Source organism: Sesamum indicum, linkage group LG8 (genome assembly GCF_026168435.1).
Source record: "Sesamum indicum cultivar Baizhima isolate 11 linkage group LG8, ASM2616843v1, whole genome shotgun sequence".
Taxonomy (NCBI): Eukaryota; Viridiplantae; Streptophyta; class Magnoliopsida; order Lamiales; family Pedaliaceae; genus Sesamum; species Sesamum indicum.
In genome coordinates this window covers 17256997-17282997 of record NC_142664.1, presented here as the reverse complement: position 1 = coordinate 17282997, position 26001 = coordinate 17256997, and the positions used below count along the sequence as shown (strand labels likewise).

General features: G+C 38.4%; 8 protein-coding genes across 11 annotated transcripts; 5 read left to right on the top strand and 3 right to left on the bottom strand.

Moving 5' to 3' along the window:
• Nucleotides 1–2334: 2334 nt before the first annotated feature.
• On the top strand, nucleotides 2335–4785 carry LOC105167852 (abscisic acid receptor PYL12). The gene is made up of 2 exons (XM_011087686.3): nucleotides 2335–3109; nucleotides 4371–4785. The coding sequence occupies exons 1-2, from the start codon at nucleotides 2544–2546 to the stop codon at nucleotides 4444–4446; spliced, it is 642 nt and encodes a 213-aa protein (XP_011085988.2). The 5' UTR covers nucleotides 2335–2543; the 3' UTR covers nucleotides 4447–4785.
• LOC105168574 (sugiol synthase) lies at nucleotides 4780–5397 on the bottom strand (the record flags this gene model as incomplete). Its single annotated transcript, XM_011088708.2, has 1 exon — nucleotides 4780–5397. A coding segment is annotated over one exon (618 nt), but the record flags the coding sequence as incomplete, so codon positions are not given.
• Nucleotides 5398–6415: 1018 nt separating this feature from the next.
• On the top strand, nucleotides 6416–9281 carry LOC105167851 (uncharacterized). Of its 3 annotated transcripts, XM_011087685.3 has the most exons (4): nucleotides 6416–6626; nucleotides 7085–8103; nucleotides 8181–8265; nucleotides 8464–9281. In XM_011087685.3, exons 2-4 carry the CDS (start codon nucleotides 7123–7125, stop codon nucleotides 9078–9080), a joined length of 1683 nt encoding a protein of 560 aa, XP_011085987.2. In that variant the 5' UTR covers nucleotides 6416–6626; nucleotides 7085–7122; the 3' UTR covers nucleotides 9081–9281. The 3 variants fall into 3 exon arrangements, with proteins under 3 accessions (XP_011085987.2, XP_011085986.2, XP_088739313.1); XM_011087684.3 differs by having other exon boundaries at nucleotides 6417–6626; nucleotides 8181–9281; XM_088883187.1 differs by lacking the exon at nucleotides 6416–6626 and adding an exon at nucleotides 6636–6926 and having other exon boundaries at nucleotides 8181–9281.
• A 1541-nt stretch (nucleotides 9282–10822) lies between these two features.
• On the top strand, nucleotides 10823–16243 carry LOC105167850 (protein MALE DISCOVERER 2). The gene is made up of 14 exons (XM_011087683.3): nucleotides 10823–11296; nucleotides 11514–11982; nucleotides 12088–12220; nucleotides 12447–12518; nucleotides 12967–13110; nucleotides 13197–13337; nucleotides 13416–13511; nucleotides 13596–13657; nucleotides 13750–14223; nucleotides 14735–14928; nucleotides 15029–15161; nucleotides 15262–15416; nucleotides 15508–15705; nucleotides 15800–16243. Exons 2-14 carry the CDS (start codon nucleotides 11868–11870, stop codon nucleotides 16058–16060), a joined length of 2178 nt encoding a protein of 725 aa, XP_011085985.2. The 5' UTR covers nucleotides 10823–11296; nucleotides 11514–11867; the 3' UTR covers nucleotides 16061–16243.
• Nucleotides 16244–16746: 503 nt separating this feature from the next.
• Nucleotides 16747–17938, bottom strand: LOC105167849 (protein DOG1-like 4). Its single transcript, XM_011087682.3, has one exon. It carries the CDS (start codon nucleotides 17890–17892, stop codon nucleotides 16903–16905), a length of 990 nt encoding a protein of 329 aa, XP_011085984.1. The 5' UTR covers nucleotides 17893–17938; the 3' UTR covers nucleotides 16747–16902.
• A 1271-nt stretch (nucleotides 17939–19209) lies between these two features.
• Nucleotides 19210–20420, top strand: LOC105167848 (protein DOG1-like 3). Its single transcript, XM_011087680.3, has one exon. It carries the CDS (start codon nucleotides 19411–19413, stop codon nucleotides 20170–20172), a length of 762 nt encoding a protein of 253 aa, XP_011085982.1. The 5' UTR covers nucleotides 19210–19410; the 3' UTR covers nucleotides 20173–20420.
• Nucleotides 20421–20568: 148 nt separating this feature from the next.
• CIPK20 (CBL-interacting protein kinase 20) lies at nucleotides 20569–23218 on the top strand. 2 transcript variants are annotated; one of them, XM_011087678.3, is made up of 2 exons: nucleotides 20569–22571; nucleotides 22824–23218. In XM_011087678.3, the coding sequence occupies exon 1, from the start codon at nucleotides 21183–21185 to the stop codon at nucleotides 22560–22562; it is 1380 nt and encodes a 459-aa protein (XP_011085980.1). In that variant the 5' UTR covers nucleotides 20569–21182; the 3' UTR covers nucleotides 22563–22571; nucleotides 22824–23218. The 2 variants fall into 2 exon arrangements, with proteins under 2 accessions (XP_011085980.1, XP_011085981.1); XM_011087679.3 differs by having other exon boundaries at nucleotides 22819–23218.
• Nucleotides 23219–23356: 138 nt separating this feature from the next.
• LOC105167845 (CBL-interacting serine/threonine-protein kinase 12) lies at nucleotides 23357–25119 on the bottom strand. The gene has a single exon (XM_011087677.3). The coding sequence runs from the start codon at nucleotides 24972–24974 to the stop codon at nucleotides 23580–23582; it is 1395 nt and encodes a 464-aa protein (XP_011085979.1). The 5' UTR covers nucleotides 24975–25119; the 3' UTR covers nucleotides 23357–23579.
• Between the last annotated feature and the right edge of the window lie 882 nt (nucleotides 25120–26001).

The following is a 26001-nucleotide window of genomic DNA, read 5'->3' as shown; positions in this document are numbered from 1 at the left end:
GAGGCCGGGACCATTTCATGGTTGAGGATGCAATGAAGTGGACAACATGTGAAGAATGGGGGGAGGGAGGACCCATGTAGGGAGCTAGGGGTCCTGGGAATGTGATGTGTAATGAAATCAAAACCCTGTTGATCTAAAATGATCAGTGATGAAATCTAAAACCTGTGGTATCTGATTGAATTAAAGCACAGAATATATTCGCCACTTCAAAATACATGAAAGTGATCCAGTTTGAGGAGATCATGGGTTGTCTATAACTTCAATCATTCATCTGTCTGGATATTTGCACAAGGTTGTAGTAATCTTGGCAATCATCAAAGGGACCATGTCACAAATAGGGGGTTCTGTTGGGCCAGCGACAGTTTTTGCAACATATATGTGCTAGGCCCATGTAATAGTTGGCTCTTGAAGAAGCCCTACGTTTGTAACTTGTGACCAAATTTCTTTGCAGCATGGACTGGAGTGAAGTTGGAGAGGACAACATTAAGAAAAATGATCGTTCTTGCAGTCGAATATTGGTCGAACATTTTGAAAATTATTCATCTTTTCCCACAACATGGGAATACAGGATGGCGCACACTCAAATGGTTCCGTCAATAGAATTGCGTCTGAATAATAATAATTAAAAATAAATTAATACAATTATATAAACAGTACATCATAATTATGTTAAATATCAAGACTCTTAACAGGTTTGGAAACAAGTTCAATTTAATGTCTTTTTCTACGAGAATAATAATAATTAAAAAAAAAAGAAAAAGAAAAAGAGAGATACGTGTACCCTTTCGATTCTTGTGGGAGTCGTGGAGGCACCAAATACAGCAGCACTGAGTCTGAGTGCGAGGAGGCTGCTCCATCACCTGCTACTCACCCAACGACAACATAAAAATAATTAAAAGTCATAAAACACTATGTGAACCTCAAGATCTCAAAAATATGAAGTGGCGTACGCTCCTCGTGCTCTCACGTGGAAGTCATGACTCGGACTTGGACACAATTATTCAGCCAAGCAAAAGATGGATATATATTTCATTGAGATATTTGGTAGTATAAATGTGTATGTCAGATATAGTTTCGAATCGCCAGTTATATCTCACTAGGATTATTTATGGATAGACCAAGACTCTATTCAATCTCATTCTAAACACGAAATCACGTATTTTGAAGTGGCGAATAATGCTGCCTATTTTTCGAAATAATAATGTGTTCAATTCTTTATATTAATATTAGTAACTATAGTGATATTTGAATTTTAGAAAAGGGTATCTCTTTTTATATGACTTTCTGTTTACACTTTTATATATTTCATCTTAGCACACATGACGGTGGCAGGAGCGTAAGCATAATGGGGGATGGCGGTTTGTCACCACGGAGCCGGCAGAGAATAAGTTGGGAACAGTTCAAAAGAAAGTAAATGATTTTTATTATAATTTTTATCCATTCCACATGAAATAATAATAAATAAATTATATTTCGAGTTTAGAAAAAAATTGAGTTTGGCACAACTAAATTTGTACTGATATATTGACGAGTAATTAATAATTTATATTAATACAAACTCAGAAAAGCCACATTATTTGTTACTGTGTTAGTAAATCATGTATGGAGCGTGTGATCACAATAATTTGAATGGTGGGTGTGGGACAGGGAGGGAGCTGACAGTGGCAACAAGGGAAAATCAATCCGGGGGGCCATATGTGATCTTGCTTATTGCCACGTGATAAACTCCCAGTCCCCTTAACTTCCACAAACTTGGCCCTGCTCGCCCTGCATCTCAACAGCTTTTTCTCAATTCTCTATTTAATTACTTTGAACTTTCTATTTTATGCATATTTACTATGTTATCATACATATTACAAATTAAAATACCAGATTCCATTGTGCAAGGAACACTTGAGAGTCAATTGATCGATAAGAATAAGATCTTGATATTAGTTTACTACAATGTTGGATATGAATATAAATGTATTAGCGAAAAGTGAATTCTTGAATTTCGGGTGATAATCAGTCAAATCCTCCACCTACATACATACAAGTACCACTTACCCAACAAACGTTAGAGGGGATGCATTTATAGGAATGAATTCACTAGTGAAATATATTCTTGAATTCACAGGTTTGGTAAACTTTATGGTTCCAAGTTTTGTCAAAAATTTAGAGATGATATGAAGATTGAACTTGTTTTCTTGTTCCACAAACATTTTGTTGAATTAGAAGAGAAAGGTGGCATGTTTGGGAGAAACAACCGGCCCCAGTATCCAACCAGGAACAAGATAAAGATTGATGGCTGAAGAAATCTCTGCAAGAACCGGCCACGTTAGCCAACGAGGTACAAGGTAAAGATTGATGGGCGAATTAATAAAGATAGAATCTCTTACAATGAATCTCATCTTTGCCGACATTATCAGATGAAACCAAAATTCTAAGTGAACCCCCTAGATTACATTTACTAAATTTAGCACTCACACTTGTACATTTAAACCCCGCGCGCCACTCCCCTTTTCCGCCACGAGACCCCAACTGACTTCCACCCGTCAATTACAATGAATATGCAACTGATCAAGAAATTTGACCACCGAACGCCCGCCCAGCAAAGAATACAAACTCTCTACCACACCCACCCCCTCTCCCCCAACCAGTGCACCTCAATAGTTCGTCAGATGATAGACGCGCCGCTCCCCCTGGTTTGGTCCATACTGCGAAAGTTCAGCAACCCCCAATCCTACAAACAGTTTATCAAGAGCTGTGATATGGTTTCCGGTAACGGAGCTGCCGGAAGCGTGCGTGAGGTGACGATCGTGTCTGGGCTGCCCGCGGGGAAGAGCACCGAAAGGCTTGACAGGCTTGACGATGATTTGCATCTGATGGTGGTTAGTATTGTCGGCGGTGATCATAAGCTCCTGAATTATAAGTCCACCACCACTGTACATGAAGAAGAGGGCGAGGAGGAAGGCGGCAGAACCGGAACGATGGTGATGGAATCTTACGTGGTGGATGTTCCGGCGGACAGTTGCGAGGAGGATACGTGTTTGTTTGCTGATACCATAATTGGGTGTAATCTTAAATCTCTGGCCAAGCTCACCGAGAAATTGGCACGTCAAGATGTCGCGTAAATCATGTTACATTTCGACGCCTTTGATTTCTACTTTTTCCTTTTTCGTGCCCTTTTTTCCTTTTAACCTGTAATGGGTTGCTGCTTATCAATTTTTGTCGTGTAAACTTTTTTTAGATGAGGGCGCCTTCTGTTTTTGTGGGCTGTACAATCCCATCGACCAACTTTTGAAATAAAAATTATATGTTTTCCTTTAATCCGATTGAAAAAATTTATTGAAATTGCGTTTCGTTAGGTCAAATCTAGTATAATAAATTTATATAATTGGTCGTTATTTTTGAATTATATAAAAAATGTGTGTGAAATCAGAATTTTCCAGAACAAATATCAACAATCATCATTCAAAGTTTGGAGGGAAACACGCAATGCATCTGAACTTGTATTCATCATATGGTGAATGCTGTTGTACATAACTTTTATATACAAAGAGAAGAGGCCTAACTACAACTAACTAAATGAACAAAAACGTGTTTCTAACTAATACAAGTGTCAAACTATAAAAAAATATTACAAGGAGAAAAATACAGCAACTTCAAACAAACACAACAACTTCAACCTGCACCTGCTCTGTTCTTGCGAAAGACTGCTGTTGTGCTGCTGTTGCTGGAATAATCATAACAACGTGTTATGTTTCTTCTGTAATTAATTTGAATGAATTAAAAGAAATATAGTTTTTTATTATAATAAAAAATCTCATGTATATTAATTAATTCTGACTGCACAATACGTATTAGTTGTTTTAATAATTCAAAATATTTGTTACAATAAAAAACGTGACAAATATTTTGATCATACATAAAGTTGTAGTGAATATTAATTAATAATGATCAAAACTTAAATTATTTAAAATAAAAAAGATATAGTATAGAAAATAATTAATTAATTTGCAGTAACGTATCAAACTCGATCTGGACTGATGTTTGACTCTATTTTGATGATAAATGTAGGCCAAAAAGAATTTTGTGGAATAAAACACAAGACATAAAAGGCTGCGTTTGGATTCATATTTTCGTATTTTTCGAGATAAGATAAAACACACACAATATTTATTTTTGTGTTTTTACACCTTATCTGCGTGTTTTTATATTTTTCAACTTTATATATATATAATATATATAATATAAAACAGATATGATTTGACAATAAATAGTAATTTTTATCTTCCAAAAATATAACATTAAATATACAATATTTATATATAAAAACTTACATAGTAATAACTGATCTCGCCATACTAACCAAATCTACTTATTTTAAGCACACATAACGCGCTGGTGGAAGAGGATATTGATGCTCCAAACTTAACTGGAATAACCTTGAGGGGAACTTGTTGAGAGTTCGACCTCTCGACCACATCGCCCGAGATCGCTTCTCATGAGGTCACTACCTCACCAATCAGTCACAATGAGGTCCAGCATCAGGTCGAGTCTTGAGGTCGCAACACCTTCTACTCATCTCCAGGTCGCATGTCATGAGATCGCGGGGAATTTTGTTACAATTTTATTCGATATGGGATAGATTCATTTTAACCATTTTTGTCATTTTTTGTGACAATATTTTGTTAGTTTGTTAGAGGACATTATACCCGATCTAGCTATATTTATATCCTTTGTATTGCTGCATAAATTTTGATTTGGCAACATATACAAAATTAGAGTGGATGTGCTCTAGAATGGCTGTCTTTTTGCTTCCTTCACACTTAAAGCCATACCCAATAATTCTGCACAGTACAACGGTTCCAGTTTCTTCCCTGGTTCAAGTTCCCAAGCAAAGTTATCGATTAAAGTTGCCATCGTTACATGTAGCATCCGATTTGCCAGTGGCATGCCGGGACAGATTCTTCTTCCTGAACCAAAAGGAACTAGCAGGTAATCTTGGCCTTTGTACTCTATTGTGCTGTCCAAGAATCGTTTGGGCTGAAAAGCGTCAGGGTTCGACCACAGGGTCGAGTCTCTTTCATTAGCCCACATGTTGATGAATATCTGTGTACCTTTGGGGATTGTGTTGCCACTTATTTCCACCTCAGCTTCTGATTTGTGAGGAACTAAGAGAGGACCGGGAGGATGAATTCTGAGGCTTTCTTTGGTCATTGCTTGTAAGTATGGGAGTTTGGCGATGTCTGATTCTTGCACTAGTTTCTTCTCTCCAAGGAGAGTCTTAAGCTCATGTTTGGCTTTCGACATTACCTCCGGGTGGAGTATTAATTCCGTCAAAGCCCATTCTGTTGTGCTAGCTGTTGTGTCCGATCCTACAACGAACAAAAGTCCTATATAACATAGACGATAAAACCAGTATTAGAAAACAGTTTTAGTTTCATGATCGAGTTTGATAAAATGGATTCAATTAAGAGCCTGTATATTAATATAATTTGCTTACCATGAGTAAATGCTTAATCTGGTTCGTACTCTTTTAATTTCAATATAAAGAAACAAAGTATGAGCGTTGATGAAATAAAAGTATTATTAAAATTCGCGCAGGTGTGTACCACCGTATCTAATATCACAAAAAAAAAAGGAGAAGAGGAGGAGAAATGCCAAAATAATTACAAATTTATTCACTCTTTAATTTTTGTCATAAAATTTTTAATAATAAAAATACTATTATAAATAATTTACATAACTAGGAAACATCCATCATTATATCCTTTAAACACATGCTTTATTCTACGTACTAATGCTAAAAGGATACAATCAACTTTGTTTCGTTTTATGTTTTCGCTTTTCCAAAATAAAATAAAACACACTCAATGTTTGTTTTTGTGTTTTCACACCCTGTGTGTTTTTTATTTTTCAACTTTCTATATATATAATATAAAAGAGACATGATTGCTCAAAAAAATGCAACATTAAATATATAATATTTATATATATACATTTTATATATAAATAGATATATAAAAAAGATATGATTTGAGAATGAATAGCGATTTTTGTCTGTCAAATCCCAACATCAAACCTACACCACTTATTTTAAAATATTTTAAATTACCTCAAAATACAAATTCAAATATACCCACACTTATTAATTTTTATTTTTTTTATTTATCTGCAAAACACAAAATAAAACACTCAAATTACAAATTCAAAAACTATGAAAGCATGCTGAGGAATTTTAATGAATGTGCGGTCCCCTGTCGGCCCGTTGAATAATTATTATCCTTAAAAACTGTAGACGATAAAGCAGGCGCGAGGCGGTCGAATTTAACTGTCATCGTACTCCAACCGTTGGTATGACGGTGACGTTTGTCCCTTCTTCGGAAAGGAAAGTGGCTTGCAAGAAAATATTACAATTGATCTGAACCAAGAACTTTTTGCACTAAAATATGCACACGCAATCGGTCAATCAGTGATCATCAAAGCTGCTTATTGTATTAAAAAAATAGAGACATACTCATCACTTCACAAAGCACAAGCAAACACTCCTGGACTTATAGGCTTCAAGATTTTCTATCTTTCTTCGACTTTTCGCTCAGGGGAAGACACCCTTTTCCCCTTTTCTCTTTCAGTCTCAGCAGGTACCAAAAGAGATTCCTAATTTCTGTGTGAACTTTTTCTTGATTTATTTCTCTTGTTATTGTGTGAAAATTTGTCATTCGCTGTGGTATTCAAGAAATCAAGCACAGAGATTTATCCCTTTTATGGTTCTGATTTTCTGATTCTTGGATTCATGTGAGTGATTAAAGTGGGAGTGGACATTGAAATAATAGAAAACAGGATGCCATACTGATAAATGTTTTATCTGTATCCTGTCAGCATTGTAGTAAAACATTTAGGGTTGGATACGGTCCTTAGATTTCTTCCTTCTGGCTCATTGGGTGAGTGATTTGCTGATCATAGTCGAAATACCAATTTTGAGTATAAGTTTCCTGTGATCTGATGTTCCACTTCCCTTCAACCCTTTCTGTCAATTTTCCGTTTTTTAGGTGCACTATGACTGATCTAAGTATTTTCTGTCTGCTTTTTGTGCTTTAAGTCGTAGGGACATAAACCGACTTTTTATAGTTAAGAGCAATGATGGAGGAAAGGCAACTTGATATTGGAGCTCCACTTCTATCTATGCGGCGATTTTCATCACCTTCATACTCTTCAGAGCTACTAAATAGTCAGGTGACCGGAAAATTGCGATCCAGTCGCCAGCAATCTCCTCCATTAAACAAATCCGACTGGGAATACGTGAAGGTCACAGAACAAGCTTCAGTCCCGTTTCAATGGGAACAAATACCTGGAAGGACTAAAAGTGAAGTGCAAATCCAGGTTCACACTTTAGAGGAATCTTCAAATACACCGCGGCTTCAATCTCCAGGAAGGGTAGCAGTTCCCTCGAGATACAATTCTGGGGAAAGATCTAATAATCAGAATATCCATAGACCCCAAATTGAAGCATTTCTCTTTGGAGATCATGCTACTCTTTTGGAGAAGCTACATCAGAGTTTAAATTGTAAAGATGAATCAGGTACACTAAGTGACGGTGATGCTTATTCTATTGCACTCCAGACAGAATCATGGTCCTTGAACTACAGTGTAAGTGGCCTCAGTGGGTATCAGAGTTCAGGTGTGAAACCATCAGGGACCTTTTCTATTGACAGACAAACAAGAGATTTTATGATGGACAGATTCTTAACAGCAGCGAAGGCCGTTGTTTTGGAGTTACCAAAACACGTTGTGAAGAAGCCTAACGAGCAACCAAAAGCGGTAAAGAAGATGGTTTCTGATGAAAGAAATCGTTTACTCGGGCATTCTGGTTCCTATCCCTTGCAATATTACATTCAGTACACGGATAATGTGGAAAGTGAAGATGGAGAGCACAAGTATACTTTTCCTGTGAAAAAATCAGGGAAAAGTCGCCTGATCATCCCTCTATTTTGTGCAAAGGATTCTTTGTGCATATTAAGCACCTCGCCTGGAATGAAATCGAAATTCCATGCTCCAACATCTTCAGCAGCTGATGCTAGGAAACTCACGAGAAATGCACAGAGTAGACCCTCTGACAAGGTAATTTTCAAATCTTACATTTGTGTAAATATATTGTTCATTACACCGTATATGGTTGAACTCTTGAGTCCTTGCAGAATAAAGCTGCTGTTATTCATAAGAGAAAATCAAATTCTGGACTCATGTCAAGGGACCTGCCGGAAATTAAGAATAAGCTAACAGGTAATTCCAATCAGCTTATCAGTTCCCATATAAGGAATGAATCAGGTGTGTCTCCCTTCAGGCGCTACAGAAGTTGTAGCATATCTCCGTCCCGAAAAAAATCTCAAAACTCTCCATTTCTTGATCTACGTAAGGAATTTCCAGATTACACTGCTAACAAGATGGATTCCTCACGAAAATTATTCGAGTTCTTGCAAGGTGCATCCAAGAATCAGCTATGCGAACGAGGATCAGGTCCAACTCCAACAGGTGATGCCGTCGAGAAAACTGTGTACATAGATTGTCCAAGTAAAACAAATCAAGACACTTCATGCCCGAATACATTGGAGGAAGGAAGAAAGCTCCGTCCTAAATCCGAATCAACGGATAAAGTTCGACCTTCTAATTGCACATCCAAGCTCGTATATGTTGCTAAAGAAATGGGAGATATTAAACTGAATCGTCGTCTTTATCAAGAATCCAGACCCCTTGAATTCACAGCAAAGGTACCGTCTGATACAAAATCTGGAATCAAAGATGGAAATAATCTAGCATCATATGATCAGAAAGACACTGATCCTGCTCCATTGAAGCCACCTTTACCTCCACCATTGCCAAAATCACCTTCTGAATCTTGGCTCTGGCGTACTGCGCCTTCCATATATTCGGGGTACCCGTTTTCTAAATCACAGAATGGGATCAGGAAGAAACGGGACCAGAAAGGTTATATCACTGACACAAAATGGGAGAGCATAGTGAAAACTTCTAACCTCCGGCACGATGATGTCCTCCATTCAGAGGGAGCTTCACCTTGTCTTCTCAACTATGAACAGTAATTTAGACAAAGAGTATCAAAAATCTCACCCATTAAGACACAAACATGGATCCATACATTTATTTTCAAGAATGTAGGTTGGGCCAATTTATTTTGTGAAGCCCGTGTTATCCCACTTATATTTCGTTGATTTTAAGGTTTTTGTAGCTCTAAACAACCCAACTTCGACGTTGTGTGTTATCTGATCTTATTTTGATTTCGACCCACTTTTGCATAATTCATCATCCTGTTAATTTATTGAGGGTCTATAAGAGTTTATATATATATATATATATATATATATATATATTTCTTCCCGTCAGCACATATTTAGAGATTGTATGACTAAAGTTATTTGAAATATTCTTCCTAACTCACATATTTTATAAGATATTTTCAATAATGGAATACGCCAAATCTTAATTTTTAAAAATATTTTCATACCAATTTATAATTGTGATAATTACACTTCCTTTTCATGAGTTTCGATGTAATTACATGCAATTTTTTTGTGGTTTGAAAAATTGCATCTAACATCCCTAAAGTTTGTTTCCATCAAGCAAACAAGTCCATCTACCAGTCAAGTTTCATCGAATCTTTTTATATTAACAAAAAAAAAAAAGAATAAAAGTCCATACTTACCCCAATTGACTTATTACTGATTTATTACAGGTCAAAAAAATATTTTTATAACCAAATTACATTTACACGTGCATCTTCACAAGTTAATGTATGTGAGACAGTATATCTTTACCATTATAAGGGTTGTTTAGTTAGAAAAATTTATTTGACCTGCACTAAGTCATTTTTTATTCAGTTTTTTTTATAATATCAACAAATTTAGTAAATTTTGACTAACGAATGAACTTATTTGTTAGACGAAAGCAAACATCAAGAATACTAAATATAATTTTTCAAATCATAAAAAAATTATGTATAATTATATCAAATCTTAGGAGTGGGGTATCATTAATTATCCTTTTATATTTGCATGATTTTTTCAAGAAATTTTATCAAATATTTTATAAACTTATAAGTTCATTCAAGGCCACCTTGATTTCTTTTTTAAATGGTGGTGTGCTGTGTTTAGCTGTTTGATTTTGATGGGTCATATGGATGTTGGGGCATGTAAACTAATTTCACTTAAATACACCAGAAACCTGCAACTACAAATGAGTTGGCCTCTCAATTTTGCTATAATATTTAAGTTGTAATTATTTATAATATAAGAAATAATTAGGATCTTATATTTGATCATAATATTGGTGTTTTAAGTATTAGAAAAAGTCATACCATATAATTAAAAAAAATAGGAATTTTTTATTATTATTTAAATATAAATAGGGGGTGGGGGGGGGGGGGGGGCAGAGAGTTAGAGGCAGGCACGAAGGCATTGAATTATGATGAATTGAGTAGGAGAGAGAAGAGTAGAGTAGAGGGTGTGTTTATATTTATTTATTTATTAAAAAAAAAGAAGAAGAAGAGAGAAAATGAGAGAGAGGGGGTGTCAGGTGTGTGTTGTGTGGGACCCAGTCAACGAATGTCCGGCAACTTCGGATGTCGGGGCCCGCACCACCACCAGAATGACACCACCGGGATAAGTCGCCGGCGTTTACCGGTTTTTACTTGTTACTGGGTCTCACTCGCTGAATCACATTGAATTCTTTTTTTTTTTTTTTTTGAAAAATAGAAGAAATATATATACCAAGTGAGAATTTTTTTTTTCAAAATAAAAATAAAGAAAAAAGAAAAAACAGAGTTTTGTGGGAGGTGGTGGGTGGTGTTGTGAGGGGGTGTAAGGGAAAGGTAGTGGAACAAAACGAGAGAGAGAGAGAGAGAAAGAAGAAAAGAAGAGAGAGAAAGAATTTTTTCTCCCCTTTCTCCTCTTTGAGAAAGAGATGGCCGAAGGGAGTTCCTACCTCTGAGATCATCCTGAAAAGGGCAGTCAAGAAAATCATACCCGAATTCTTCTGTTTTTCAAATTGTTCTTACTACTTTTGATTTTTCATTTTGCAAGCTGCCATTTTTTAGTTTCAAACAAGGAATCTTCTTCTACGTATCATCGTTGTCATATTCAACATCACCACCACCATTTTGTTCCTCCGACATTTTCTTGGAAACCCATTTTTTGGAAAATCCTGGATAGGACTGTATTGTGCCTTTCCTAGCCCAGAATTATCTGGCAGCTCCAGAATTCATTGTATCATTATTGACTGCCCTTTTATCCCTCCTCCTCCGGTGAGTTTTTACTTTGCATGCCTTTACGTTTCATGCCCTTTTGCTTTTTGTATGGATTGCTTGTTCCAAAGGTTATTCTTTTAGAACATCTTTTGTCATTTTCGATATGATTCTAGAGAGGGTTGTGGAATACGCTTGTTTTTATGCAATTTCATTCTTATTCGGAAACTAAGGCAATCATTCTGTTAATTCTTTTTTTTCCCCCCTGCATTTTCAGATAAAGATTGAATCTTGGATACGGTTCATTTAGCCAGGTTATGCAGTTGGTGAAAACGGAGGTGTTATAGCCCTAATAGGAAATAGTTGAAGATGAGAGACCCCAATTTGGTCAATAGTTTCAACAGGGCTAACATAGATTCTTTTATTTGTTACCTAGTTTATATCTAGTTGTGAATTCGTTTCATGTATAGAGTTATTGATTTCGTGAGCTGAAAAAATTGTTGGTGTGGTTGTCCGAGTAATTCTCTGTTGCTCGGAGGTTATTTTGCACTAGAAAGCTGGCGATTTTGTATATTAGCTTGTATAGAGTCCGGGCTGTTGGCAGAAAAAACTGCCTCCACCACCTTGACGAATGGTTTGGCGAGCAATGAGCGGTAGATGGAACGCTTATGGAGCCCCGTTTTCCTTGATCACATTCTTTATTCTTGTCTTGAGAATTCATGGCTGCTGGTCTCTCAACTCTGAAGGTAATCAGGATTGCTTCGCGTTAAAATTCTTTTGAACCCTCAGTAACAGCTGATTTGAAGTTTTTAAAACATTATGATGTTTACTTGATAAAACTGGAAATGTAGGATTGGCATTGCAGCAATTCCGCGCTAAGGTGGATTTCGACCCATCTGGAGCTTTAGCGAATTGGAATACTAATGACTCTACCCCGTGCATGTGGCCAGGCGTTCATTGTCTAGATGGTCAAGTGGACATGCTGTAAGTCCCTATTGCATGCACTATTTTTTGTTATAGCACTATGAATGTCTCAGAGGTTATTGTAACCTAACTCCAAAGGTTCTTGCCTTATTGTCACCTGAAATCACCAGTACTGCCTTATGATTTTATATGCTGATTCATACCTAAGTGCTTCTTATGAAGTTATTAATATTGATGGGAGATTTTGGTTTATTTCTTTATTCATAAATCTTTTTGTCTTGTATAGGGATCTCAATGGGTACGACTTGGAGGGAGTATTGGCACCAGAGCTTGGAAATCTCTCTCATTTAAGAGTTCTGTGAGTATCAACTTTCTTTATCTACATTTGATGTCAGAACTTCTGAGTTGATTACTAATAGGAGTTTTCAGCAGTCATCAAGTATCAAATTACAAATTTCAGAAAAACCTTGAAACCTCTCATCTCATGAACTTGAACTGCCAATTTGTTCCTTCAGTAACTGATACAGCAGAAGCATAAGATGGAATCAAAGCCTCTGATTGTTGCCTGGAGCAAAATCTCTGACTGTTGTAGTGAATTAAGCATCTCATATAAACTCTGGGGCATTTCATTTTAAATCCTTTTGTCTTTTCAGAAACTACAGGACCTGCTATCATATGGTTATAAATTTTAAAACTAATAGATTGTGCTAGAACTGCACACTTGTAATATAGATTATCATTTTATTTCCGTTCAAAAATTGTGAATATCTTCGGTTAACATCTTCTGATTTGTCATAACTCACAAGTATCCTATCCAAGAACCATCTTTCTGGTACGATTCCGCGGGAGTTTGGACAGCTTACGACACTGGAAGTGCTGGACTTGAGGGATAATAAATTGACTGGAACTGTTCCTGCTGAATTAGGACGATTGCATTCCCTAAAGCATTTGTATGTAATAACTTCTGAGTATATCATGCTTATTTTGTTGCCACGCAATATTATACACCGCAGCTAATTTCTGTATATTGGTCTAGGTTGCTCTGTGATAATAGGTTTGAAGGAAGCATTCCTGTGGAAATCGGAAAACTTGGTTTGCTAACTGATTTACAGTTTGATGAGATCCTTGCAACTGCTTCTGCTGGAGCTGGCTGCATGGGTAGAAAATTTGGACACTGGTGAGATTCTTGACTTTGCTGCATATATAGATTGCCATTTCTCTGGTACTGTCTTTCTGAGCTCTCTGTTTTGAACAGTATCTGGCAGAGTGTTATAAAACAATCGGAAAAATCAAATTCGTTCCAGGTACCAACTAAAGGGACCATAATTCGTTACCTCAATCTATTCCAGCTGTAAGTAATCATAATTACTGCTCGTTTGTGCTGTTTATCTCCCTCTGATAGAATCTTATTCACGAAATATCTTCTTTGTTCAAGGTTCAAGTTTGGAAGTGAATTGTCACCGAATCATGCTGATGATAGTCCCACCAATCTAACAGGTAATCAAGATTATGCGTTTTCTTTCTTAAATTGATGATACTCCTTTCATCGTACTTGAGATGAATAACACATCGGTTACTGTGGTTTCCAGATTTACCTGAGTCAGATGTCATTTGGAATGTAGAAAATCAGGTGAATAATGTGCGTCGTATATTAGTTGAACAGTCCAGTAACCTTGCTGCCATCCCTCCCAAAGGTGGAATACCCGCTAAACCAGAACCTGTCACTACTCTTCCAAGCAGAAGTAGTGGGTCATTTCCTGCTATTCCAAATAGCAAGAAACTATCTCCTCCTCCTCCTCCTGCAACCGCACCTACTTCAGATCAAGAAAATATGACTCCCGACATAACTAATGCTGCTGCTGCCGGTCAACCAACAGATAAACAGTCTTCAGATACTGGAAAATCAGGGAATTCCGTGAAGCTTATTGTGGGGTTATCAGTTGGAGTTTTCTTGCTCATTCTTGCTGTAGTCATAATTGTCATCTGCAGAAGCAGAGCAGCAAAAACAATTGCTCCTTGGAAGACTGGATTGAGTGGGCAGTTGCAGAAAGCTTTTGTTACAGGTATGCTTTTCGTATGTGATATGGATGCTTCAAGTTTCAGTATATCCGGAGATTCTGCCTGCTAGTTTAATATGTGAATTCTGCAATTTTTAATGTCATTTTTACAAAAAGTGCTTTTTTCTATTAGCATATATACCCCAAAAAGTAATTCAATCATGTTAAAATTGCCTGTCTTTCATGGAAGTTTGTTATGTGACATAAAATTGGATATTCTGGAGAAAGAGGGCACAGATGCTAGCTTAAACAGAAAAATATAATATTGCTGAAACTGAATGTTTACTGGGGTCGAAAAGGGATACTTCCTCCTAACCAGTTCAATGACGCTTGAATTAACCATTGTGAAGCAATAGTTAACATAAGTAATAATCATTTGAAAGTCATAACGATTGCTGAAACCATCCGAGTAACAGTTTATAGTTGTTCTATTATTTGTTTGAATCTGCACTTTGGATACTTATTTGAAATTCTTTGATCTATCATATGTATTGAAATGAATGCGCTTAATCTGTAGGGGTCCCTAAGTTGAACAGAGATGAGCTAGAAACAGCATGTGAGGACTTCAGCAACATTATTAGTACTGACGAGGGTGTGGCCACAGTGTATAAGGGAACTCTGTCTAGTGGAGTCGAGATTGCTGTTGCTTCAACTGCTATAGTTTCTTTAAAAGACTGGTCTAAACGTTCAGAACTGGTATTCAGGAATAAGGTTAGCTGATTAATATCAATTATAAATAGTAATATGTTATCATCTCCCATACAAAAGTATACTTAAAAATTTCTCATTTGCTTTTGTCGACTGCTACTAGATTGATACCTTGTCGCGGGTTAACCACAAGAATTTCCTCAATCTTATTGGGTACTGCGAGGAGGATGAGCCTTTCACTAGGATGATGGTACTGGAGTATGCTCCGAATGGCACGGTTAACGAGCATCTGCATGGTATTTGGAGGATACAAATTCATATAGTAGTCATTTCTCGTCACATAGTAACCACACCTTAATTTCACAAGGGTGAATCATCTGTTCTTTGTTTATTCAGTTAAAGAAGTTGAACACCTCGACTGGAATGCAAGGATGAGGATTATCATGGGGACTGCTTATTGCCTTCAACACATGCATGATCTCAATCCACCAATCGCACATTCCAACTTGACTTCCAAAGAGATACTTTTGACAGATGATTACGCTGCTAAAGTAGGCTTCTCTTGTTAGTGAGTGCTCTAGTATTATCCCTCAAGTAATATATGATGAATGTTGCTAACACTTTGAGAATCTACCCTTTCAGATTGCAGACATCAGTTTCTGGGCAGAACTCGTGGGCAAGTTAAAGAACACTAACACTGTAGACACTGAGTCTGCGCACTCTGTCCAGCTCCCTCATGCTGATGTGGAAACAAATATTCACAGTTTCGGAATCTTGTTGCTTGAAATAATTACTGGAAGGCCACCTTACTCAGAAGAGGAGGGGAATCTCATGATCTGGGTACTACTTAAAACATTGCATTAACCGATATTATTTCGTGAATGCTCATGATAGCTTCATTATATGTAACCTGGATTACTTGTAATATTGTCAGGCTGCTCAGTACTTGAACGATAAGAGCACCATCGACAAATTGGTTGATCCATCGCTGAAATCGTTTAAAGAAAATGAGCTGGAGGTGGTGTGTGAGGTGATCCAGAGCTGCACTCAACATGATGCGCCAAGAAGACCTTCCATGAAAGAAGTGATTCAGAAATTGAGACAAGTGATCGATATATCGCCAGATGCAGCAACTCCAAGGCTTTCTCCGCTATGGTGGGCGGAACTTGAGATCTTATCGGCGGAGGCGGCTTGATTTCACTGCAAACCTTTTTGTAAGTCAACCATATAACATTTTACAACAAGAAGAAGAAGTGGATGGATATTATTATAGTTTACCTTTACACTGCTTTGCTCTTAGAACGCATAAAGAAATTATTTGTAACTATCATTTCCTTCATTTATTATATATAAACATGCGCCATTCTTATTCTTCTAATTACTTTCATTCTTTCTTTGTTGCCCGAGACTATAAGTGCTGTAACGAAATATTTCAGTAAAATGTACTCTTTTTTCTTTTCTTATTATTATTATATATTATTATGGTGATGCATGCAAGTAAAAATCAATGTTTAAGAGAGCTGAATCACCACCTGAATCTTTTGGCATATTTTTCATGCCGTAATGTAAAACTCGAGTTGTAGCTTATGAACTCAAAGTTCCTTCATCAACCAAAATCAAATTCAAATCTAAATATTCAAAAGCTTGTGATGGGATTTACTGTTAGCTTTTCACAGTCAAATGTTTAACTTCTTTTAATAATAATGAAGAAATTAATAATGTCATCATCTTGGTCGAAAAGATAATTGCAATCTGTCTTTCCTGTTACCCCAAGAATTTCAAACTTTTTTTTTTTTTATATTCTTGGAAAGGGGGGGAGGGGGGTGTTTAGGGGCTGGAGTGTATTGGAAGCTCGCGAAAATTGCACAAGCAAGCAGCATATGCACAACCTGTTTTACATATACACAGGAAACGATCAATACATTTATATATATACCTACCAGCTCTCTCATTAAAATAACTAAATCTAATTAACTCATGAAAAGAAGGGAGAAAAAAAAAACCCAAAAATAGCTAAATCTAATTAAAAAACTTGTGTCACATGGTTTTCACTGTGATTAAAACGCTCTTTTCTTCTCTCTTTTTGCCCCATTTCCTTATCTGAATTTGAAGCATTGAAGCAGCAGCCAAGAAATCCACGCACTGCATAGGATTCAAAATATCCAACATCCCTTTCAGTGTCTTCAGCCTAACACAATCTGCCATTTTCATCACTTTCTCCAACCCAGCCAACAACCCTTTCAGCGCCACCTCCACCAGGCCGTCCACCTGAGCAACTGTGGCGGCGCCTCCATTCTTCTTGGCTTGCCTCTCCAGCGTCGCCAGCTCCACCATTTTCCTGTCCGCCATGCCCACCTGCTGTCTCTCCATCTCCCTCTCCACCCTCTCCTCCTCGACCTTAATCTTCACTCTCAAAGCCTCAATCTTCTTTACCTGCTCCTCAGTCAGGCCAGAGAGCTTCATACCACCTTCCGGCTGAACCCCTCTCAGGGACTCAACAAGCCGGAAAACCGTCGACGGCTTCCAGCCAGTGACCCAAAGATAGGCGTTCTCAAGAGGACTCATCCAAACCGGAGCAAAGAAGGCCAAAACGTCTTCATGGGCCGAAGCCCATTTGAATGTGTAGTATTCCTTGTGGTGAGCCGTAAGTTTGTTAACCATGGACTGGTAGCCTGCTTCCTGAGAATGCCCATCTCTTGAAACCACTAGAAGAAGCTGAAGAAGATGTTCAAGTTGGTCCATCCATTTCGCATAGAAGTCAGAGAACTTTTCTTCAACTTGGGTTTTCATCTTTCTTCTTCTAATTATACTGTAGTGCAGAGAGGAGAAGAAATTTGGGAGATGAGTTGCTTTCAGTATGTATCTCAGCAATGGGGTATTTAGGGGAGGGAGAGAGAGAGTGTGTGAGAATTTATTTAGGAGGTGTGGTGTTAAAGGAAGAGAGTGACCAGATGTAAAATGAGGGGTTAAGACACGGAGTATGCTAATCGGGAAATGCGTGGCTTGTGCAGTGCAGTGCAAGTGCATGGCTTACGCGCAGCAAATTTTCATCATGTGAAAGGCGCGCCCAGCACTACACTACAATCTACATACATATACATAATTAGATTCTTTCTACCTTTGACTGAGATGTGATCTGAGATACATACGCATGCATCCATAGTAGCACCTGGCGCCGCAACACCCGTGGCAACGTGTCAATTGCAGGACGAGTGTGTCTTCCCACGTGGGAGCATCAGGGCGGATATCTCTTCCCCTTAAAACCTCATAACCTAATAATAATTCAAATAAAAAATAAAATAAAATCTTGTGCCAGCCTCAAATAACAGCTTCTAAATAAACTATGTTCTATATATGACACAAAACGTCGGCCAGGCGTAATTCCTAGGGACAATTGTGGATGTAGATCATGATTAATGAGCTATAGTACCATGTTGGCTGTCGCGTATTTGCCCCGAGATTACCACCTTCTAAGGAGTTACTGTGTCCGAGCGAGTACACTACAGTTTATGGAGCCTTAGATCGAATGGATTAAATACCCTGCAGAGCTGGATAGGATACGGAGGTGTTGTATAATTATTTAATGGATCAACCTTTATTTCTGCTTTGCCTTTCCCTTTTCGACTCATGGGCCTCAGTTCTCTTTTTTCGTTTTTGGGTTTACATACCTCAGCTCTGTGGTTATAAAACAAGCCCACCTATTTTCTACTTTTAAACCCGATGTGAGACGAGAGTGGGCTAGACCAAACTACGTTGAGTGACTAATGACCCAAGATTCCGGGAAGGTTGGCTGTCGAAAGAGTTTTGTCTGAGAAGCCCTTCAAAAAGATGGCCCATCAAACTCCCAAATTGGTCAATCAGAGGGAATTGTTTATATGATCTGGTGGGACTAGGAGCTTGCGAAATACTTTCGAATAAGAATTTTGGGTATTCAAACCCAGGAATAGGATGTGATATAGAGCCTGCTCGGGTGATGATGTAAACTGCGACAATAACGACAAGAAAGCACTCACCTAGGCAATTAATAGGGTGCAGCAACCTCAATAGAGAAATTATAATCTATACAAAGTCGGTTAAGATGCAATGAACTGTCTGTATACACACACTCATGATTTTTCTGCTTCCTATACAAACAAACAAACGGTGACACTCATGATTTTTCTGCTTCCTATACAAACAAACAAACGGTGACATTTAAAACATCTTTTACTCATTATTACAAAAACGGGAAAAAAGAGAAAAAGTAAAAGCATGTTGGGTTGTCCACTCTGATCTCAGGGATCAGCACAAACTGCAAAAGATAAAGTGCTTGACGGAAGATATTGTCGTCTTCTTCGCACAAAAGAAATTCCAAACTGCACTATATATACATATATACACTACTACTACATCATAATCTGTCCAATACTCTTTTATCTCTCTGATTCACACTGGGTACATTATTACAGATAAGTATAAGGAATAACGCGTTCCGGTTGAAAGAACTTCCTTCATCCTGGAATTTGTAATTACAGAATTCTCCACTTTGTACAACTATATATCTAAATGGGAACGACGGATCAAGTTCGCGAATCCTGCTTCTATCAGGAGTGGATGAACCTCCAGGAAGAAGAACTCTCGGAGTTGAACCGAGCCATTTCTCTGAATGCAAATGGGCGCACCGCCGATGCTGAACTGACACGATTAATCGAGAAAATCATGGACCATTATCAAGATTACGTGCAGAGACGAAGCCTGATGGCGCGAGCCGATGTCTCGCCCTATTTCGCTCCCACCTGGTGCACCTCCCTCGAGAGATCGGTCCTGTGGATCGGTGGCTGCAGACCCTCCTCGTTTGTCCGCCTAATTTACGCTCTCTGTGGCGAGGAAATTGAGTCGCATCTTTCCGAGTTCCTTCGTGGGGTGAGAATTGGGCACTTGGGGGAGCTTTCCGGGAGGCAAATATCCATGGTGGACGAGTTGCAGAGCAAAACGATAAGAGAAGAGAGGAAGCTTTGCACCCGGCTGGCGGGGTTGCAGGAGAACGTGTTGGATCACCCGTTGGCGTCGATCGCTGTGAAAACGCGGGGAAGGAGCTGCGAAGTGAGCGATAATTTGGAGGATGCGCTGGATAAGCATGGCCGTGCAATGGCAGAGATTTTGGGAGAGGCTGATCAGTTAAGGCTGAATACATTGAGGGAGGTTGTAGGGATACTAACGCCACGGCAGGCGGTGGATTTCCTGGCGGCGGGTAAGAAACTCCGACTTTGCATGCAAGATTGGGGGAAGAAGAACGATCTTGATCATGGTAGGAATTCGGCTAATTAATGAGTCGGAGGTTTTGCCCAGCTAAGCTACCTTTCTTTGTTAATTCGAACGTAGGCTTGTAATTTCTGTATGTTACAAGTGGATTATGTTTTTGGTGTTGGTTCTGTAATAAAGAGCAGGAGGTACTTGGGTATAAAATTAGCAGGATATACCTATATAATCTATGTGTAATAATTAATGTTGGTTCTCTTGTAGATTGTAATAATTTTTTGTGAGAAATAGGAGGTTAGCAAAAAACAGTTCCTTTCTTTTTCTCCTTTGAAGTAAAAACCTAATGTCTTTTATTGTAGTAAGATTCCGCAAAAGAAAATGTGAGGTTGCAAATTTGAGATAAAGGGCACTTACCATCATTCATCACATCATATGGGCAGTCACAAAAGAACTAGAATATGAGATAATAGTAAAATTTAAGGCTTTTATTTCTTGCAATTTAAATATGATTTTAAAAAAAAAAAAAAGAAAAGGAAACAAAAACACCAAATACGCAGCCGCAGACCCATGGATCCCTTCTACAAGTTTCCACAAACTTCTCACGTCTCATGTTGAATGTGTGTCAAGGGTATTCATGGGCCCTCAAAATACCTCCACTACAAGTTTGATCCGATACAGATTTAATGTCAATCGTTCATATAACAACCGTCTGCGAATTGTTTGCTACATGTCATTGTTCACAAAATTTACTATAATTACCGTTTCCTTTCGCAGGCTTCCCCTTATTACTTGAATCAAAACCTTGGGGCGCCTTGGGCACTCATTTTGGTTCTTCCTCACATAAGGGAACTTCTTTTTCAACCTTGCCTCAACGGCAAGGCTTTCAGACCCCCTTCAATCCGGCTTTAGAATCTCCCCTGCATCCTTCAGAAAACTATCAAATATTTGGTAGGTTTGACTAATTTTCAGGATGTTTACGTCAATGTGCAACGATAAAGAATTAATGGCCCAATTCTTTTGAGCTTAGGGCCTTAATGTTTTACAATTAGACGAAAAAAATTCGTTAGGAGAGAGTAAAAATGGAGAAGAAAGGCAATATCTTGATGCAAAGGTACGAGATAGGGAAATTGCTCGGCCAGGGGACGTTTGCCAAGGTTCACCATGCTAGGAACCTGAAAACAGGAGAGAGCGTGGCGATCAAAATCATCGACAAACAGAAGGTGATGAAGGTTGGTTTGATCGATCAAATCAAGCGTGAGATCTCCGTAATGAGGCTGGTCAAGCACCCAAACGTGGTGCAGCTCCACGAGGTCATGGCAAGCAAATCCAAGATTTATTTTGCCATGGAATACATCAGAGGCGGCGAGCTTTTTAACAAGGTGTCAAAAGGGCGGCTCAAAGAGGATGCCGCACGCAAATACTTCCAACAGCTGGTGGCTGCCGTGGATTTCTGCCATAGTCGGGGCGTGTACCATCGTGATCTGAAGCCCGAGAATCTCCTCCTTGATGAATTTGGGAATTTGAAGGTGTCGGATTTCGGGCTGAGCGCATTGATTGATTCCAAAAGGCAAGATGGTCTTCTCCATACAACCTGCGGGACTCCAGCATATGTTGCCCCGGAGGTTATAAACAAAAGAGGGTACGACGGAGAAAAGGCTGATATTTGGTCCTGTGGTGTAATCCTTTTCGTGCTATTGGCGGGTTATCTTCCTTTCCATGATTCAAATCTCATGGAAATGTACAGGAAAATCAGCAAAGGAGAATTCAAGTGCCCGCAATGGTTTCCGCCGGAGGTCAAAAAGCTGCTTTCAAGAATTCTTGACCCTAATCCATCCACAAGAATAACCGTTTCCAGGATCATGGAAAATTCATGGTTCAGAAAGGGATTCAAGCGGATCGAAACCCCGGACCTTGATTTAGACGAGCAGTCGCCGCGCAGCATTTTGGAGATTGATGATTCGGATACTGAGTCTTGTTCCGGGAAGAACAAAGAAGATGCTCAACCAGCCGTTGCAAAGAAACCAAACTGCCTGAATGCATTTGATATCATATCCCTTTCTCCAGGATTCGACCTATCTGGATTATTCGAGAAGGACCGTAGTAATTCGGCCAAGTCTGAGGCCTGGTTCACAACCCAAATGCCACCATCAATGGTGGTGTCGAAGCTGGAGGAACTGGCAGTCATGGAGAGTTTCAAGATCAAGAAGAAGGATGGAATCGTGAAAATGCAAGGTAGCAAAGGGGGACGAAAAGGGCAGCTAGCTATCGATGCGGAGATATTCGAAGTGACCCCATCGTTTCACATGGTGGAGGTGAAGAAGACGGCCGGCGACACGATGGAGTACGTTAAGTTTCGTGATCAAGAATTGAAGCCATCGCTCAAGGATGTGGTGTGGAGTTGGGAGGGAAGTGGGACGAACTTGACGCAGCAAACTCTACCAGAAGAAAACGTTAGTTAGACTTAATTGGTAATACTTGCTATATACTTTCCCGTGTCTTATTATAGATTTTGGATTGTTTTCGCATGTTTTCTATTTTGAGGTAGATTCATTTCTAGGAGTTTTCTCACAGAATCACGTCTTCCCCCCCTCCCCCCTTCCCTCTCCCCCCCAAGTTTTTTCCTTCAGTTTCTGGTTATTTGATTACATCTTATGTTTTTGTGGTGAGATTTCCAACTAAGGTAGGTGCGAATATTGATTTTCAAATTGCATTCAGTGCAGTTTCAGAGAGCAATCAAGTCAGACAGCAATTAGTTTTAGGCCCACCGGACAGATAACTAGTTGCAACAAACAGTACACATGCTACTGTCATCATTCGGACGCCATAAAACTAGTCATTGCTGCATAGAAGATGACAGCTAGTGACTATAGATGTAGTTGACAAATTGAACTCGAGAATCTTAATTTCAGTGGATCATTTCACTTGTAGATTCACAATACAAGGAGAATGACCATGTGGAGTATAAGTTAGCAGCAATTTGCCCACCCTTCACATGGATTTGGAAGTTATATATAACAGATTCTTTCCAGACAATCTCCTAACACTTGCTAAGCATAACCTGACAACTTACTGTCATATATGTACAGGTTCTAACATATATGGGAACAACTCAGAAAATCTCTCTGTTCGACACTCAGATTATATAGAGCATAAAGTTGAAAATCTTATGATTGCCAAATTGCACAAAATGTTTATCTGGTAATATTGAAACAGATTTTGAATCAATCAGTACTCGAAATCTGACAGGCAAAACTTCATCAAGTAGCCAACGGCATATAGTATATTCGTGTATTCATTGGTTTTACAGCACGTTCCTTAATAAAGAAAATTAACAACAGACTGAAGAAGCAGTCAACCTTTCATCTCACTAGCACAGCAATCAGAGGTACTATTATCTGCAGCGGGAGTAAACATCATATGGAATCTACAAGAAACAAGGAAAACATGGAATGTTATCTTTTCTCTTCTTTCTCTATCTATTCGGTGTCCGAAGGCAAGTAAGAAGAATTTGCAACATTTTCCATCATAAGGCTTGTAAGACCAGGCTTCAATTCACTTTTACAGAACTCTTCGTATTCTCTTCTATCTCCTCCTTTTTTCTTAACCTCAACCACTCTCAAAGACGGTGTTAATTCAAATATTTCGGCTGCAATCGTCAAAGGTCCCTTAGCACCATCCCTAGGTCCCTCCAAACTTACTCTACAATCCTTTTTCCTCACCGCAAAACGCACTACCTTGGCAATTTCCTCCAACTTTGATATGATTGTTGAAACTGGAGCCCCTGAAACAAATCTCGCTCCTTCATCTGATCCTTCCTCAAACAACCCGGACAAATCAAAACCACGCGAAAACGAAATGATATCAAAGGCATTCAAGCTAGCAGGCCTAGCAAGACTGGTGACCTTTCTTCTGGTCTCCACCTCAGACTCCGACTCAGACACCGATTCAGAAGATAAAGAATCAATATCATCATTCTCACAACCATCAAAACTACATAATTTATCATCCTCAATGTAGAATTTCACATGCTTAAACCCCTTCTTAAACCATTTATTATCCATGATCTCCGGAATTGTGATCCGGGTTTCAGGATTCGTGTCGAGCAATCGAGTCAAAAGTTCAATCAATTCAGGCGAAAACCACCTTGGACATCTAAATTCGCCTTTATTAATTTTCTTATACATGGCCATGATGTTCTGATCGTGAAACGGCAAGTAGCCAGCCATCAAAACAAATAGTATCACCCCACAGCTCCAAATATCAACCTTCGCCGCATCATACCCTTTTCTTGCCAGCACCTCCGGCGACACGTACGCCGGAGTCCCACAAAAGGTATGAAAAAGCCCATCTTGCTTAATCTGCTCAGATATAGCACTCAACCCAAAATCGGACACTTTAACGTTCCCATCTTCATCAAGCAATATATTTTCAGGTTTCAAATCACGGTGGTACACGCCGCGCGCGTGGCAGAAGGCCACCGCGGAAACCAATTGCTGGAAGTACGTCCTGGCATCTTCCTCCTTAAGCCGGCCCTTGGCCACCTTGTTGAATAGCTCACCGCCCTTCACATACTCCATAACAAAGAAGATTTTAGACTTGGACGCCATAACTTCAAACAATTGCACAATGTTTGGATGACGAACTCTCCTCAAAATGGAGATCTCCCGTTTGATGTGGGCTTTCAAACCCACTTTCAAGATTTTCTCTTTATCAATCACCTTAATCGCCACACTTTCCCCCGTCCTCACGTTCCTCGCATGGTACACTTTGGCAAACGTCCCGTGGCCGAGGAGTTTCCCAATATCGTATCGGCCTAATAAAATCCCCGCCATTTCTTTCTGCTTGGGATCCTTGGGCACGGCGGCTGCCATAGATATTGCCTGGAAATCTTGATTCAACTTCCTCTCAAGTCCTGATAATACTGGCGCTGTGTTTCGTGATTGGGTTTTCGCCAGTAAGATTTCTGGATTTCTGTCCTGCTGTCAGGCCTTTAAAAGTGGAATAAATGAATAGTCCCCAGTGGAATTATTCCCATATTCTATTACAAGCCCTTACAGCTGGGCGCTGCCAGCGGCCACCTTTTTACTCTTCCAGAAAATTAAAATTAAAGAGTAATTGTTAGAACGTGGACGCGTACATGATTGGTGAGAACCATTGCTAATCATGATTCATGTCTCAAGAACAAAAATACATCTTCACTGCAAATTAGTTGATCCAAAATCTTTACTTGTCATTTATTTCTCCTATAATTAATCAAAACAATATATTATTCAATACAATGTCTTCAAAATAGATTCTAAATTTTATTTAAATTATAATGATCACTTACCTGACCTGAATTTGAATATTATAATTATTGTGTATGAATCAACAATTATATATTTAATGACAACATTATTAAATTAAACATACTTTTTTAAAAACATATAAGTATTAAGTACCAATCGAAATAAAATTTATGATTTTTGTGAAAAAATAATTATTAGTGACAAACAACAAGTGAAATAATAAACAATATTCTTTTAACATATAGGCACAAAGCATTCATTCATCAATAAGTTTTTATTTTAAAAGTGATTTTTTTTTTCAATCACTATTCAATTTAGCTTTTATCTGCTTTTACAAACGCTATCCATTTTATATTCTGCTACAACTTTCAATTTTTTCTACAGAAATCATTTTTCTAAAAGCAAATTTTTTTACAAAAACTCCCTTATTCAACTATTAAAGTGTGACAATATAATTCGATCATATTTCAAATTTTATCTATTTATATTTTATTTATCTCAAACATAAAAGTGAAGTACCCAATGAATAAAGATTGGAAACAATTGTGGGCCAGTGACAAACCAAACAATAGACATAGGATGATATTATTGCAAAGTGAGTGAGAGTCAG